Source organism: Phyllostomus discolor, chromosome 4 (assembly GCF_004126475.2).
Source record: "Phyllostomus discolor isolate MPI-MPIP mPhyDis1 chromosome 4, mPhyDis1.pri.v3, whole genome shotgun sequence".
Taxonomy (NCBI): domain Eukaryota; kingdom Metazoa; phylum Chordata; class Mammalia; order Chiroptera; family Phyllostomidae; genus Phyllostomus; species Phyllostomus discolor.
In genome coordinates this window covers 20,289,889-20,308,361 of record NC_040906.2, presented here as the reverse complement: position 1 = coordinate 20,308,361, position 18,473 = coordinate 20,289,889, and the positions used below count along the sequence as shown (strand labels likewise).

Genomic DNA, 18,473 nt, shown 5'->3' with positions numbered 1-18,473 from the left:
TACTCTCCATCGCCCCTAGGGCACTGGACATAGAGAATTTCCTTAGATCATATAGTTAACTCTTTTTTAGTTAACAAGTCTTTAATAAAATACTAAAATAATATACTAAACTAAGAGGGAGGAAGCTATGGTGTCAGTATCAAGGAGCTAAAAAATTTAACCCAGCTAGGAAGCAAAGGGAAATTCTAGGTGATGAAAAGAGGGCCCAGGATTTCAACTGAGCCTTTGGCCTAGACTCTACCAGTCCAGGTTCGAACAGAAGAGGGAAATTCTTGAGGAAGTTGAAAGAGAAAATTAAAAAAAAAATGGATAGATTTCTTGAAGTACTTGGCTTAGTGGAAAATAAGATAATTTTTATAAGTTTAGAAGACTTAAATATAATATATAATGCTTAAAACATTCAGGGTCCAGTGTAAATAATGCTCTCTTTTTATTCCAAAATCATAAGCTTGTAATTCTTTAACATAAAAATATCACACTCAAGCACACCATATGGCATTTTAGGTGAAAGTTTCAAATTAAAACTATGAATTATTATACCCATATTATTACTCTACCAACCAAACTCAAGCAGGTGTTACTTCTACCCTACCTGATATATTTCTTAGTGAATGATTATCAGCAATAAGCCAAATTCATAGTAATAATTCTGGAAAAACTAAATTATCAATATAATTTAAAATTAGGATATAAATAGGTATAAGTAATATGAGTGAAAAAGTGTAGACAAGGATCCAAGAATGCTAAATATATCTTCACTTTCCATGTTAGAAAAGCAATCGATTACATGTATATCTAAAATTGAGAGATGACAACATAAGCATATTTTTTGGAATGTGGAGGTAAGTACCAGGAGACACAGCTAATAAAGTCAGTTCCAGAAAACAAGACCCAGGGTCAGTCAGAAGGTCAAGGGACTTCTTAAAAAATCACTATATACTTTATATACATGTTAGATGAATATATATTCATATATTCACATAGATATTATATATTTACATCTATGTCTATGTATACACACCTCTATGAATAAAAAATTGAGAAAAAGATCATTTTTTTCATTATATAAAGAAAAGTGAATAATAACAAAAAAAAAGAAAGAAAGAAAGGAGAAAAACTGGGCAACATAGTGTGAAGTAAAAATTTCTTTTGATCTCTTTGGCTGAACCAAATAGTATGCACTGTTTTTAGCAGTTACCTATTGGGTTGCCTCTCTAATTGCCCCCCCTCTTTAGGAATCTCAGTGTTTACTCAGTGTACATGGTGAAATCTCTGGGCCATCAGCAGCCCTTTTGAACATGCGTACTCTACCCTCTCATTGGAACTAGGGATAGACAGTGCCTGTGCTCAAGATTGGCCAATGAGAATCTTTTCTCCTAAACCTTGCCCTCTAGACTAGGAGTAGTGGGGCATTTTACACAAGCTGAGTAGAAGGTGAGATAAGAGAAGTCTCTGTGGATCCTTAAAACCTTTAATTTCCTAGTTCCAGATCATTCCTGAGTCACAGCTGTATTCTTGCAATTTGGGTTACATCAGATCACCATTATTGTTCAAGTGGGTGTGTTTAATTTCCTTTTTCGATTAAACTGTTACAGAGTCTCACATTTATTTAAAAAACAAAACAAAACAAAACACTCTTTCTACTTTCTCAAGCAATCTGTTAGTTTATAGCATTTTATGTTTCTGCCTTGACAAACTGTAGATCTAGTCTTATAGTCTAACACATAGGTCAATTGATGTAGCAATGGCAAATTTAAAATGTCAGTTATCAGTGATAAAATGGAAATATATTATTACTCTCTGGAAAGTGTTATACAGTAATCAACACCCTAGGAGAAAGAAACATGATATAAGTCAACATATATGCTCATCGTAGGTCATGGGCTTTTTCCAAATCTTAATTGAGATTCTTCATATTCTTTTGTTTCATATGACTTTTTAAATGGTGAGACTAATTTTTTCCTTACTTACAAGTATTTTCCCTTGAATTCAAGCCACTATTCCCCATTAAACACTGACATGTTCCTAAATGTAAGCATTTTTGAGAATGAGAAATCCAAATGATGAATATCGCTCTGTAATCCTCCAAGGCCCTTTGTCCCTGAAAATTTTATGCTCCAATGCTGATTTGTAAGTCAAATAGTTTAGGTGTATGCTAGTGTTCCCATTCAGCCTTATCAGACTGCCAGCACAACGAGACCTTGTAGTGCAATATCTCATCACCAAAAGGACAGTTAGATAACAGGGAATCATGCTTCAGAAATGGCTTAGCTGGCAAATACATATTTTTAAGCAGACTGCTTGGTTGACTTACATATCAGAACTGTCTTTCATCAGGTCTTGATTGGCTGACAGTTAACCTTGAACTAACAGTGGCGGGTTAGGAATACATTTCATTTAAGGTGTTGAAAATGATATTGTTTATATTAACAGCGATTCCTTAAAACTTTCATTTACTATCCACATAACAACAATCTGGCATATACATTACCCTTTAGAAATGGAAACATCACTATCTATTTGAATTGCTAATGGGAAAATGAGACATGGAGAGAAAATTCTTAAATAATAGGAAGTTCTTAAGCACAGCCTTTCATTTTCTTATTGTGAAAAGTTGGCATTAATTATTCAAGTCTCTGTGCTACAGTATACTTTAAAGCTGGATGGTCTTTGTTGCTTTATTACCATGATAAATGGGAGAAAACTTATCCAACACACCTGCATCACAGTTAACAGATTTTACATAAATTGTTTCTTTTCTGCTTTTCTGGTATTGTTTTAAGAATTTCAAGCTAATCAAAGTCTACTCGAAAAAGGAGGAAATAATTGATGGATTAAAATTGGTCAAGGACATGAGCCTTGCAATGAGATAACAATTAAATTTACACCATCTTCATTCATAGTCAGAAATGGCATATTGCTCCACCTATGGAAAAAAGTCTATCAAAAATACCTGGAGATGGGGGTCTCTGCAGATGTAACAGTGATTTCTGGTGGGCCACATTAGGGAAATGCAAGCACTCTCTCCCACTGCCTGTCTACTGCGCCGCAGGCCCTGCTGCATTTCCAGCCTCCTGGAGTCACCCAGAGTCTTGGGACATGTCCTAGAACTGATTTCCTCTTACAAGAGCTGGCAGTTACTGCAACCGTCATCCCTAGCTTATTCTCAGTTCTGAAGTGTGCCACCCGAAGGGAACACCACTCAAAAGATTCAGAAGGAACAGAGGTTATTTTCTAATAATATCTTGAATTACTTCATGTGATTTAACATAACATGGGTATTTTCACACTAGTAACTGTTAATTTATTATGTTGATTAAATAAAACCTGTCAGAATTATAAAAAGAAATACTATTTTATCATGTATGAAATACTTTATACATGATAAAATAGTTTTTAGCATATTCAACAACACTTGATTGGTCATCTTTCACTATTTTGTTTTGCAAAGACAAAGAGATTACCCGGGCTGCCCACTGGGCTTCCAAATATATAAATTATAATTATATATACAATTATATATAAACTGTTTATAAATATCTCAATCTCCATTTGTAAATAGGAATGTTATTTCTTTAATAGTTACAAATGTCCATGAAGTACTTAAGTACAGATTTACTATTTACTAAAGAGACATGTATATTACAAGATAATATAACTCAGTTAAGAAGAAAACAAATGTTGTTTTGAAATGGCACTATTTTTTTCTTTAGTTACTTTCAATGACCATTAGATTACCAAACAGAAGAGTTGATTTATCTTTAATGAACCTATTAATATTATTCATAGCTCTCAAAAATATAAACTAAAAGTACTGTCATGAACAGTATTTGAGTATTTTGTTTTTATTGTGTAAAAAAGGGCAGAGGCTTTTTCAAAATATATTTGTTACAGGGTGCAGCCAAGAGGGGGCACCCTAAATGGGCATTTGAAATGGGGTCCAGAACTCAAGGTGTCCAGGAGATTTTAAGATGTTTTCACCCCTTCCCCCACAGGTGTGAGCTGGGGAAAGGGGCACACGGAGCAAGAACATGCAGGGCTATTTTGTACAGCAACAGTTTTGCAGCTAATCCATGGCATAGACATTTAACATATCTATAGCCTTTGGCTGCTCGCTTAGATATGCTAAATAGCTGTGGCCTTGCTCTGGGCCAGGGGAATGGAAAGAGACCCCCCAAGATGTGACTGGGGGGCAGGTCCCCCGAGTTACAGTGCCTGCATGAGAGCTTGGAGAAGATTGGCTCCATGACATGGGCCACACCTGCCCAGACCCACAATGGCAGCCCAGTGAAGCTGGAAGAATAGAAGATCACTGGCAGGTGTAACTGAGGGTGGGAGGAGTCGGAAGTGGGACTGCAGAGGAAGATTGGCTCGGGGATTTAAAATCAGACACAGCAGGCATTAAGGGAGAGAACTCAGCAGTCTTGGCTGAGTGGGGACTCCTGTGGCCCTGGGGGAGAAAGGACCATGTGCCTTTGCCAGAGTGGGGACCCCGAAGCTTTAGAAGGGGGAACCACCACCCAGCTTTAGCAGAGATCCCAGTGACACAGCTGAGGGTGCTGGGAACCCAGGGAGGTCTCCCAGTCAAGACAGATTACTGGGAAGAACCGGGGGCTGCCTGAGCCAAGGACCTCTATTTCCTTTCCTGAGATACGGTATTCCAGACTGGGCAAAGAGGGAAGGAAGGTGTATATTTGTGGGTGTTTTAAGGGATTTTAGGATTTTGATGAAGACATTAGGCCACTACTTTAAGTTTGTATTGCATTACATAAACATTTCCTTTCCTTTTCACAAATCTCTGGCATTGAGAGATATCTTTCCTATAGACTGTGGGCATAACAGACTTTCGGTAATAGTATATCGTTCCAGCCCCCCGTTGTTCTGTAACATTCATACCTACAACCCAATAATATAAGAGAGAACTTATGTCACTCCTTTGGGTGAGCACTTATGACTAGAAATGCTTAATAAATTAACCCCCAAAGTAATGATTACATTAAATGGAAACTAATAAGTTCTCGTTTTTAAATGAAATATTTATAAATATTTAAAAAATAAATATATTAGAAACAAGAAGTTTCAGCATTTAAAATAAGAAATGAGCACCTACATCTTAGAACTATATTAAACTTTAATATCATACTTTGAGGAAATTAGTGTTAAATAAATTATATGAAATATTTGCATTATTCATTTACCCTCTCCTTATTTAAAGCTGTTTCCAAAAACTAAACAAGCAAAAACCACACACACATATAAGATGGCTAAAAAATACATACATGTGTACATATACACACATACATGGCAAAGATAAAATGAGGATGACAAACTGAAACAAGAGTCCGTTTATTTCATAAATGTGTGTATTTTAGATAAATTCACCCAAATAAATTGGAAGGCCAAATAATTTTGGTATTCCTATACTGGGTGCAGAGTTTAAAAATTCCCAAAAGCCAAAATTATTGATTCTGTTTTCTTTCTTCCTATCATACTTTCTCTGTTCCAACCTGATGAAACGCTCTCTGCTGTTATCAATTTAATATGACACTAACAAGTTTCAGGAAGGCTAAGCCTGGGCCACACTCGCCATCTTCACCATCCTCAGAGCACACAGACAGCAGGGGTCTTTCCACATAGTAAGCACTCCGTAAAAGTCTAATGATAAATACATAAATGTATTTACCCACCCTTCCAAACTAAAAACAAATGTTTCCTGAAAACTCACTACTCAACAATACGTGGATTTTGGGGGAGTTACACTGTGTGCAGTAGCTATTACCTAGCAGTCAATGATGACCTTGTTGGAGATGCCAGAATAACACACGGGTATTACCTGTTATTCCTTAGTACATGCATTCTGCATTTGGTAAAGCATTAGAGAAACGGGAGTAACGTAGGTTGCAATCTGCTCTTTTAAAATCAACACTGTGAAAAACTAGAGATGTAGTTTAAAACACCTCTACAGTAGAGTAAAATACGTTTCCCTTAATGAGAAAATAGTAACACTTTTCATTAAGTGAATGAAGTGTTCCACATTTTGAAATTATTTTTCATTTGAAAGGAACTTGGCTTATTGCTTTAATCACAGGAAGAAAAACCTCTTTTGGCTTTATAATCAAACCCCTTGTGTTTGCAGTCCTCCCAGAGAACTCTCACATGTTTCCTATGCTTAATTTGCCACATGCTAGAACTGAAAATTTTTAATTTACTGGTCAGATTCACCTATTGTTTGTATGCATTATACCACACATATTCCTGATTCACTACATTTTTATTATAGGGATACAAGAAAATTACAGTGAGTATGACTGAAATTAAGTGGGCCCTAGATCTTAATTATTAATTGTCAAAAAAAAAAAAAGAAAGAAAAAAATAACTGGTTCCCTTGGCTATTTTCTTACCAGGAAACAAATAAAAAAGGGAAATTTATTTCTGACCCCAAATCCCAAATGTTTCATTTTCATTTTCTCCAAGTTAACTTTCTCACCTAGCTAAGCAGCATTTCCTGCTATTATTAGCTGCTGGTCCAGTACCAGGTGACCGGTATCTTGTCAAATTCCAGGCTTCAATGAGCTGAGGGACTCCCAGGGAGCTCATCGAAAGTATGCAGACTTCTGCTTACAGTTTCTAATTATTTAACAGATAATAGAGCATTTAGGTTCAGAGAGGTTAGATTAAATCTGTAAGTGGATCGAAACCCTAGATAAAATTGCAGTGTCGAGGATCACTGTGGAAAACCCTAAGCTTTTTAGTTTTGAGATAAGGAGCCTTAACTGATTGCTTATTTTCTGTGACAAACTGGTCTCATAATTTGACTACCTCGGAGGTTTTCGTTCTTATTTCTAATCACACTGTGCCTTACTATATGTGAACTTTAAATTATGAGCATCAGAAACACTCCCTCCTAGGAGCTGCAGCAGCATTTACAAATGTTACAAAGAATATCTTAATATTTTTTTGAAAAACAAACAAGCTGTTTGTGTAGCATGCATATTACAATGTATTGTTTTAACAGGCTAAAATAAGTATAGCTATAGTAATACTCTTATGTAAACTGGTAATTATGAGTTTAAAATGTTTATGCAATACATTGTATTATAATTCTTTTGTATAATTCAGAGGATTTGTCTGAATTTTTGTCTGGTAGAAAGTCATACACAGTTTGATTTTCTAATCTGAGGGCAAGAATGATTGACATAAAATGTCATATGAAGGAAGAATAAATAAGAAGAAAATGATGAGGTTATCAACAGGACGTTGAAGAGCAAGAATATCTCTTGAGAGAAGCTTGAGTTCAGTGGATGCAACAGGCCATCTCAGAAACTCAGAAGGAATACAACTTCATCAAGAAACTCAGCTACTTGTTTTACTACCATGGAAACTGCCTCTCACTTGGATGCTGGGTGTTTGGAGAAGGAGAGGAATGGTGTAAGGAGACAGGAGACATTGGAGCTGCTGACATTTCTGTCAAAACCCAGGCTCTGCTTTCCCTTACTGCCTTTGGAATGAAAACAATGATTTAAACACTATTTGTAAACTTCACTCTCCTCACAAAATAGACATATTAATACCCATGTTTAGACTTTCTTTTGCCTCAGTCTAGATGCAAAAACTAATTTCTTTCTTTACTTTATAATTTGTAATTTTGATCTAGTTTATATATTAGTTTTACATATTAGGTTATAGAAAGTATGTTTTAAAAATATTCCTGCTATTAATAGGTGATTCATGGGAAACACAATCAAGAAGGACACACTAGTCTGATCCCTTCTCATGCTGGTTCCGCTTTGTCAATGAGTTCAAGTTTTTGTCCAAGCCCACCACTGTGTGTTGCACAGATCAGCTGTTGCAGTTGAATAAAGGGGAGGGAGTGCACCCAAATCAGTACATGAATGCATCCTTGCTAACCCAGTACCTTTTATCTAGGTGGAAACCGCCCATGCATGATCCAGGATTGCTGACTCCTGTTTCGAAATGTGGGCTTCAACTAAACATGAAGATCTCTAGCACTCTGAGGCCAATCTCTGCCCATCCATGTCAGAGGGATCTTGTCCTATGGCTGTGAACTTAAGGATGAGGATGGATGGTGTGGAGGCAGTGCTGACAGAGTAACAATTCACAAAGTATTTTGTCAATCTGTTTACTTTTTGACATCCTCTGCTTCCCAAATTATAGATGCAAACCAAATTATAGATGCTATATATAGATGTTATCTAATATAGCAGTGGTGTGAGGTAGAATATGAAATTCTTTTGGTCATTTTGCAAACACTCATAAGAAAAAGTTTGAAATATCCTTGTGAAGTAGGCCACTTTTGTATTATTATTTCTAGTAATGCCAACCATTTGCTAATCTAATAGATGATTACCCATAGGTTTAATTAAATTTGCAAAGGTATATTAAAAAACATGATGGTGCATATTTACCATTTATTCATACACCACAGTGCAGTGAATATATATACATAAAATATTATAATTATAATATTAATAATATAATACATAATAATATATATTCACTCTATTATGTAGACATATATTTACATATGTGTGTGGATACTATTTAAAGTATCACATCATATTAAGACTTTATTTCTTGAACCAAATTATTGCTGTCTAAATAACTAAAATCACTTTATGCCACATAATGCAAGCTAGAACTTTATTCAGATGATCCCTTCCTCCCACAGAAACAATATTTTATCTTCTCTTTATCTATATTATCTTCAATAATTTATAAACAGAGCATTAGCAAAACCATCTAGACTAAGGTTTGATACATCAAAAATAGTTGGCTGATTATCTGGAAATTCTATGTCCTGGTCTTTGCTTGCTCTGTGGGCAAAAGCTTTCCACATGAATTTTATGAATAATCTGCATATTATAAGCAATTCTTCCTACTGATGCAGTCAAACTGAGAAGGGGCTTCTTCCAAAGGCATCCAAGTTAGTAAACACCGTTCAGCCTGGAGTCAGAAACTACACATGATCAGTATAATTCTCCTCCAGCTTACGGTGGCAGGGCAATACACCCTTCAGCCATGTGTGACACTTATCAAATGGTGGAACTGAGAGAGCTGGCAAACACCTACGACATGGAGAACAATGCCTTTAACGGACTACTTATATCCATTCACTGCATTCAAGTGTTGGGACGGTAGACTAAGTACTCTCGAAAAATGTCCTATTATTCACACAAATTCAAGAAATGCTTTTGGGGAAATAAAAGCAGTCAGAGAGTTTAGAGCAAAACTTGTTTTGGATTGGGTGGTCTCTTTCAGGTGCTTCAAGGGGGAAATTAAGCCTGTTAGAATGCAAAATTTGTCAATTACTTTGCCTATTTTCTAGTTTTTAGTACCCCTTAACATAATATTTAAAGTTCAAGTTTTAGGATATCTATAAATTCAGATAACTGTTACTTGTGGTTGTTTATAATAAACTGTAGTCAATTACTTTTATTTACTTTTACCAAACTGTGATAAAAATAAAACTGTTTCTCTTTTTTTTTTAATAGATAAGATTCCATCTTTGCACCCTTATTCCTATTGAAATAGAAGTAAATAGGCAAGAGACAAGGATGGGGAGAGATACTCTAATAATAGATTGTCATGGAGAAGCAAACACCCAAAATTACTACATAAGATCCTTGGAGCTCAAGATTAAAGGCTAAAAATAAAACCTAATACTACCATCCCATGTATAGGGTCCAGCAGAAGTAAAGCCAGATTGAGAGTGGTTGGTAGGATAATAATATGGTATAATAATTTATAGTTTTAATTTGAACATTTCACCTAAAATGTCATATGGTGTGCTTGAGTATGATACTGTTATGCTACAGAATTACATGCTTATGATTTTGTAATAAAAAAAGGGGTGTTATTTGTGCTGGACCCTGTATAATGAAAGCATTCATGAAAAACCATTTAGAGGGTCCCCACTATGGGAGGTTACTGGGCTCTTACAGGCATAGAAACTCTGAAAGGGGTTTTCCTTCTCAAAAGACATTCAGAGGGTACATTGAGTCTTACAGAGTCAATAAGGAATGTCTATTCCTAGGTGATCTGTTGGTGCACTGGATTTGAGACAGCCATGAAATTGAGTTTATAGAAATAACTCAGAGATGAGTAATAAAAATACCTACGGAAATTGATACAAGTACCATATGACAAACAAAGATAGGACTATGGGGGGACATGACAGCATCCATCAGGCTGGAATAGAAGAAGCTTAAAGGAGGAATAATAAAGCTCGTTTAAAAATAGAAAAATAAAATCATTTAGTCAATTAACCAGGCATTTATTATTTCCTTGTGCCTACACTATTGTGCTTGCCATTCGTTATGCAGTGCTGGAGGTCACAGACAGCTCCTGTCATTAGGGACCCTCTAATCTAGGTGGAGAGTGGGGTTCCACAATAAAACTAGGACACATGAACATATCATAACCAATCATGATAGATGCACAAAGGAAAATTCCTGAGCACCGTTAGTAGCTTACAGTTTAGGTTAAGAGCTCAGGAAAGGGATCTTTGGGGAAGTGTACTTCATCTGAGAAAAGAAGGATAACTAAGAGTTCATTGGGAGGAATTGGGGAAAGGACACTTGAGGAAAGACAATGAATGGCTGGTGTGGCTTAGGAGAGGAGTGGAAAGACAGTGAAGAGAACGAAGACTGGGAAAGTAAGTAGGAGCTTTAGATGCCAAGGGTCTAGTATTTTACTTCATAAGGCTACTAAAAGGTTTATTCATGCTTTCTATTGAAAATTAGAAGTTATACTCATAATTCAAACGGAAAATGTTGATGCTCTTGATTAAGTGGTGGCAATACAATATTAAAAAAAAAAGGAGAAGCAGTTCTCCAAACGTGTTTATGGCATAGACTCAAAGCATTTATTTGTTGTTGAATTGGAAATGAAAATTGTAAGTTTGAGTTGTCACATTCAACGATGAACCCCAATTTCTATTAGGAACAAATAGTGTGGATGGATATACAAATTATTTAAATGGGCAAGATTTAATTCAGGAGTGACTTGAAAGAGAAGATGAAGAGGTACATTCTGAACGTGTTACACTTAAAATGTCCATGAGATTTCAGCTGGGCGGTACCAAGTACAGCGATGAGCTCAGCTGCATCAATAGACTAGAGATGGAATCCGATAATTTAATAAGATGATCTAGGGGAAAATGTGTAGATTGAAAGGAGATAAAGAAAATGGCACTGAGACATTTCAATATTTCTGCGATTGCTTACTGTCAGCTTAATATTGAAAAGTGAGAAAGTTGCAGATTTTTGTAATAATGCCACTGTAATGATGGGCCATGAACAGAAGTTGTCTGTGGAGGGATGTGAGGATAAGTGAGTGGCAGCTGAGGAATAGTAAGAAACTGGAGTGAGTCAATGAATGGGAGATATCTGAGAGAATAATATGTTCCTCAAGTAAGTACTACAGAAAAACACCTGGAGGGGCTGGACAGTGTAGATGGGGCTGTTTGAAATAGGGATTTCAGGTGTGCTGTCATTTCCAACCGAGTTGCATACAATAGTAACAGGATGGGTACAAGGGCCAATGAAATGCACTATAACAGAAACAACTTACTGAAGATACCAGGACATTTTTCTTTTCATTTTAGTAGGTCTTGAAAAGGCTCAAAATTCTGTTTCTAATGGAGTTTATATATTCTCTTTCTGAAGACTTATTTTATTTTTATAAGTAAAAAAAAAAACTATCCAAAACTTTTCTTAACTACTTTACCTTCATTTATTTTAAAGGAAACAAAGATTGGTTGACTTTCATGATCATGCAAGCAGTGCAGAATCCTGTGACATCTAAGTGATGGGCCTTAAAAAATAATTTTGTATTTTTTTACCTCTGAAATTGATGAGCTATATTCACATCTGTAAATGAAAAAATCTAATAAGTCTAAAACATAATTATATTAACATTTGAATTTGTAAAAATCTACTTTTACTGTGACATAGGATTTGGATAAGAGTCACTATTAACTGTGAAAAGCTATAGGCATGAAAACATTGTAATGTAAAAATAATGTTGTAAAACAAAATATCTTTTGAAATCATTTTGTGGTAAGTCAGCTGAAATCTGAGAGAATATATAGACCTTGCCTTCAAATTCTGTTTGTTTCACCCCACTAACATGACATCAATTAGAGCTGAAACGACTCCAGTTAAGACACTGACTATCATAAAGGCGATATGGAGAAAAGAAACATAGAAACAAAATCCACATGGAAATTTCTTCAGAAAATAGCAAAATGACAGTTGTGTCAGACAGAATGTCCTATTGTATAAACTAAAGGAAAAAAAGTTTCTCTTCTTTTAATATGAAAATCACTTACACAATAGGGCTGGGTGGTTTGAAATGCATTTCCTTCAGGACCTCACTGTGAGCTCTGTGGTTGATTTGGCGGGAAGAATGAAACTAAAGCCAAGAAGATTCAGCTACATTGAACTATTATTGATAAGCCACTGAAATGAAGGATCATTGCAGAGCTTCTTTTATCTTGATATTAATTTTTAGGAAAACAAATTAATTTAAAATAATTAAGAACATATGTGCTGCCCAGGCAAATATAATTATGTCACGTGATAGTGGACTTAACTATCAGAGGAAAAAAAAAAAGGAAAAGAAGAGTGATGGAAACAGAGCAATGTTGGAGCCTGCCTGATTTGAGATCATAGACCCCGATTCCCAAACCCTGTTCAACAGCCGCATTTTCAGGTATGTGTTCTGCACCATTTGATGGGTAAAGTAAAAGACAAAACAAAACAAAGCATTTTCCCAATGAAATGGTGTTATTTGAAATAAAGTAGGAATCCGTGTAGATGTAGTCATTCTTCTTATAAAGGTGGACCTTTAGAGCAATTTTCTTAATGTTGCTCGATGTGATCTTCCTTTATGGGACTAAAGAATACCAGCCATCTGCGAGCGGTGTGCTATTACTGTCATTATGAATCCATTAGACATATTCAGGTGAGCTGAGTAATAGCCTTGTGATCAAATTCTCCTTCTTTTGCTTTTAGTGTAGCATTTAATAGAACACAAATTGCTTCTTATTTATTTTTGCCTATGGTAAAACTTCTAAGGAAATAAAAATGTCCTCTCCTTTGCCCTTGGATATCAATAGAAATGTTAGATGTAATGAGTTTTCAGTATTAAGTTGCTGCATTTGTATTATTTATTATAATAACCAGTAAAGCACAGCGATATCTGATAAAATGAGTAGTAGAGGTTATTAAATCTGGAATATTCTATCCTAAGTGTAAAGTTTGGGGAGAGGTGCTTAATTAGGATATACAGTTTTCATTGTTTTGGGAAGCTTTATTTTCCTTCCATGAAATAGTGTAAAGCACATGCACACGTGCATAGAAATACAAATACACGTGTGTGCTACTTTGAAAAGAGATGGGTACCATGGTTGTGGAAACGTTTGTTGAGTTTAAAAGTTATCCTTGGAATGCTCTATCATAGGGCCATACTAGCTGACTTCTACCTGCCTTTCCTTGCTCAACAGCTCTTCCTACTAAAGCTTATTTTGCCACCCTTCTCAGGCAAAACATGCAGTAGAATAAATGCCCTTCTCTCCCAGTAGCCCTCAACCAGTGACTGGAAACAGGAATCTTCATCATCTTCCTTAATCCTTGAGTAGGGCGACTCTGAGGTGTCTGTCCCATCCTGGCTGTCAGAGTCTCTCCGATGGAAAGGAAGTCCAGTCACTCACGATGGCAGCTGGCTTTAGGGGTCCCCCTGTCTCTTTTCCAGGCTCTCCTACTGTGAGTCCTTCACCTCCAAAATAAACTTTCACTCAAATGCTGTTTCAGCTTCAGTTTCTGCTTCTGGAGGAATCCAGACTAAGACATATGCCAGCCATATGACTTTCAACTTAATAACCCCAGGGATATTTGCAAATTGAATTCAGTCCTTTGGTACTAATCAAGATAATTTTGCTTACACAAACCTTTTTTATTGTGTTTTTATATGTTGTTCAAGTTTTTATAATGATCTACAAACATAAGAGATAAAATAAAAATGTAGGTATGTAATGTAGGCATATGTTTGTCTTAAAATTTTACCAGGCTATTTAAAATACTAAATTCACCATTAATTTTGCTGGTTTAACTGTGTTTTCATCATTACTGTGAGATCCTTCCAATGTTTTTAAACAAGCCATCAAAATAGGAGGAAGTGTGTCTGCTTGTTACTTATTCATGTTCTGCCAATAAATAGTAATGCACCAATCTGTTAACCCTTCAGTGCCTGTCCACAAGGCATACAGCCATAGTCAAAATATTTTCCTTAGTTTTCTTAAACTTTTAAAAAACAGACTGACTTCTTGGAGTCTGTTAGTCACCATTGATTAACCATCTAGGAAAATCACCCCTTTCTTGGTTCAGTCACAGCTCTTTGGGAGTGGGGATAGGATGGGGCAAGAGGAGCAAAGGGGGGCAGGGTGGGGGAATGGGTACAACTGTAACTAACAACAACAAAAAGAAAAAAATAGAAATAGGAAAGGCAGTAAAAAAAAATTCAACAGAAACCTAAGACTCAAAGCTACCATCCCTACTCATGTTTCCATGGGAATAGACCTCAGATCAAGAAAAAAAGAAATGATGGGGTTAGCAGCTCTCAAATAATCATTCAAACACATGATGAGGTTTTTAGAGCTTCTTTCTTAGGTGATTATTTTGTAGCCTCTTAACCCCTTTCTGCCAGTCTGTTTCCATGGAAATATGACAAAAATGGCTGTCCAAGCTTCCAGCAGAGATCATTAGCATTCTTGTGAGTTTCAGCTTCGGCCTGTGGTCTATGCTGGGCAAGGTCTTTTTTTCTATTCGTTTTACACATTAACCTACACTGTTTTCACACGTGGTCATTTTCTTCCTTGTTTTTACTGTCTGTGAAAACCCTCTTCACAAATGTGTAGCAATATCAGATTGATTCTGATATCACTGAAAAAGGCTTCAGTTTTAGATTTTAGTATATGAGCCAGGACATGTAGCTGCAGAGTATCAGAACTTTTACAGACCCACGGGAGAAAGTATTATTTAGCAGACTCCCAGTGTCTGCTAGACAGGCGTTGGCAGATATGCAACAAGGGTGGTATGTAACATGTTGAGTAACTGGAAGGCAAGGTGCCAGCTGATCAGAGCAACAGGTTCATATTAGCTCATTATCAGCCCTATTATGACTAATAATATATTAAACTAAAAGCAGCCCTATATAAGGTGATTAGTATTATACCTAGACAAAATTTCCTAGAGTCACAAAAGGAGCTCCTTTAAGCTTACATAAGAGCTTATAAGAGAAACTGGGTAGAAATAGACAGCAATCCATCTTAAAAAGAAAGAAATCACAATGCATTTGTTTGCATCATTTTTCATAGGAAGGTTATTTGAAAATCAAAACCACTCTTATTACCAGAGACATTATTCTAAAAGATAAAGAAAGATGGGTCTTTGATAAGAACCCCTGGCAAGAGAGCTGGTGTTGAATGTGGGAAATACAGCAGTAGGCTGTGTGCAGGCTTTCATGTCTCCTGCCTTCTGAAATTTGCTGAACATCTCAGTCCACAACTTTTTCTAGGGAAATATTAAAGCTCAGACTGATCTCATAGAGTACTTTTATTCTTCAGAGCTCTCTTATTATTTTATAGTTAGAGTATTTTTCCCTGTAAGATCTTGTCTTCTGAATTTAAATGGAAAAAAGTATATTTCAATGGATAATTATCTGACTTAGCTAGGTTCCTAATTTAACAGAGACTAACTTACTACATTAATTATTATTTATCCATATTTTAAACTAAACAGATCATAGCAACAATAAAATCCAGCAGCCTGAACCATTTTTCAAACCATCATCGCTATGTCCAAAAGCAGTTCGCCAAATTAGTAAACACATGGCCCTTTAAGGGCAGGGTTTGGCCGGAAGATCTGTCCTTTAGGCTGTTTGTGTGAATAAAGTTTTACAGGAACACAGTCATGTTCATTCCTGGGGTTTGTTTGGTTTTAATTGTGTATGGCTGCATGCCCACTGAAAGGACAGAGTTGTGTAGTTGTCGCAGAGACCACGTCTCACAAAAAGCATATTGGTCTTGTAAGCAAAAGTTGACTGGCCTCGGCTCAAGCCTTTATTTTTGGTAAGATTATACATTTTTCAGAAAAGAAACTTGGTAAGTAGTAGAGTCTTTTTTTTTCAAATTCTAAAAGCAGTCTATTAATAACAGATACAAATGTGATTGCCTGTGTCTGTACTTACATCCATGAACTCCACATTGGCTTTGGGACCGGTTGTTTCATTAAGAATCTTAATAGCCACAGGAATCTTCACTGTTTCTCCTTCAGGCACCCAAATACCCTTTGGGGAAAAATCACATTCAGTCTTTATTAAGACATACAATATTCACACCATAAATAAAATTTGGTTAATCCAATTTTAACCAAGCTATTAGTTACTTAAAAATAATTTAGTTCTATATTATTTCATTCAATCAATGGATATTTATCAAGCACCTATTATATGTTACAAGTTACTCAGCAACTTTGTTGTCATCTTTCATTATGTAAAGATGAATCATACATGTATTCTGCTTCCAAGGTGTTTACACTATTATAAAATCAATTTGTGTGCATTAAAAGACTTTGGATAGTGGGAGGTTTGAGCAAAAAGGAAAGAGGATTCATGGACAGGGACAGAAGTGTGGTGATTGTGGGGGTAGGGGGGTATAAGGGGGCTAAGTGGTAATGGATAAAATACAATAAAATAAAAAAAAATCATTGAAATAAGATATCATAAAAATATTTTATTCAGGCCCTGGCTGGTGTAGCTCAGTGGATTGAGCATGGGCTGCGAACCAAAGTGTCATAGGTTTGATTCCCAGTCAGGGCACATGCCTGGGTTGCAGGCCCTAACCCCCAGCAACCGCACATTGATGTTTCTCTCTCTGTCTCCCTCCCTTCCATCTCTAAAAGTGAATAAATAAAAAATCTTTAAAAAAATATTTTATTCAAATGATGTCCTCAACTTCTCAAGACTTTGAGAAGGCTCTTCAAATTTTCGAATTTCAGTTGCCTCATTTGTACTTTAGAAGATTAGACTAAGTCAATTGGAGGTTCTTTGTAGCTTTAATATCATCTAATTAATTGTGAAACTAAAAAGAAAAAAATTTAAAAGTATTTTTTCATGTTCCTGAAGTTCAGATTGATTTAAGAATTAATTTTCTAAGGTGATTATTTGAGAATTAGTTTCAAAGGCAAGTACTAGGTTGTATTGAGCACACTTTAATTTGTCTATATTATTAAGTAGTGTCAGTGTCAAAGATTTATATCTCTGAAGTAATATAAAATATTTATTTTAGCCATTGCCAGTTCTCTCTTCCATGGAAATATAATTATAATATCTGTACAGGATCTGTACATTGGGGAAGTATATAGTAGGCAGAGTTTAATTAAAGTACAACATTAAATAACAGCATTTCTGCAAAAACAATTAAATCATTTGAATGAGAACCATGATTTTGGTAAGGCTTAGAGGGATGCATGGATTACATAAGAATATTTTTTTAAAGTGTTTTGTCCAACTGAATATAGTACCAAATATAAAGTTACATAAGAATATCGAAAATTTTAATTTGTTACATCTGAAATCAAAATAATTTTCTTGGCAGTTTTAACATTAAAATGAAAAAAAGAAAAAACAATTTATTATTCCATCTCGACTTCCTGTCTTTCTTAATGTTAACTAGTTATAGTCATAAAGAAAAGATTAAAACTTTTCTTCACTGTGTATTTCTATGCAGTAACATATCTATTTGTGATATCCAAAGTTGTAATAATGTAAGAGGAGGCCTAAACAAGAATTACTAAAAAGTCAAAATAATAAAGAAAAATGAAATTTAACCTTTAGAAGGTGAATATAAGGGCTATACTCTTTTTATAATCAATTAAAAAATCTATATGTCAAGTATAAATAACAAGTTCCCTTTTGTATAATAATTTTCAAAAATTATTGATGCTTAAATGAGGAAAAAATACTGAAGCCCAAGACCCATAAGCTACATTTTCTCACTAATGGTTCCTGGTATGGAAAACAGGCTTACCACTATTTAATAAAGTAACTATAGAGGGAATCAACTTATAAAAATATTGTATCAATATTAAAATATCCCTAAAGCATACTGTTTATACAAAAATATAAATTCACTATTATCTATTTATACTGCTTTTTAAATAAGTATAGCCATTAATTTCTAGGCCTGACCAGACAAAAATCAACTACACTGATATCCATAATATTGACTCATCTTTTATATTTAAACACAGGATATCTCCAACCAGGAGAAATAATTAACCAAATAATTGCCTTAGTCAGTTTGTGTAGTCAAGAATAATTCTTTATATTTTAGACAGTATGTCCTTGTGAGAACTAACATGTTCATTAACAAATAGGGTCAACCATACACA

General features: G+C 35.3%; 1 protein-coding gene across 7 annotated transcripts in view; it reads right to left on the bottom strand.

The window, feature by feature from the left end:
- The window catches only part of ERBB4 (erb-b2 receptor tyrosine kinase 4), a 970,339-nt gene that overhangs the window by 182,870 nt on the left and 768,996 nt on the right, over window positions 1-18,473 (bottom strand). For all 7 annotated transcript variants that reach the window (XM_036022897.1, XM_028510101.2, XM_036022900.1 and 4 more), the window contains one exon: window positions 16,270-16,368. In XM_036022897.1, coding sequence (XP_035878790.1) covers window positions 16,270-16,368 — 99 coding nt within the window. The remainder of the gene's footprint in view (window positions 1-16,269; window positions 16,369-18,473) is intronic.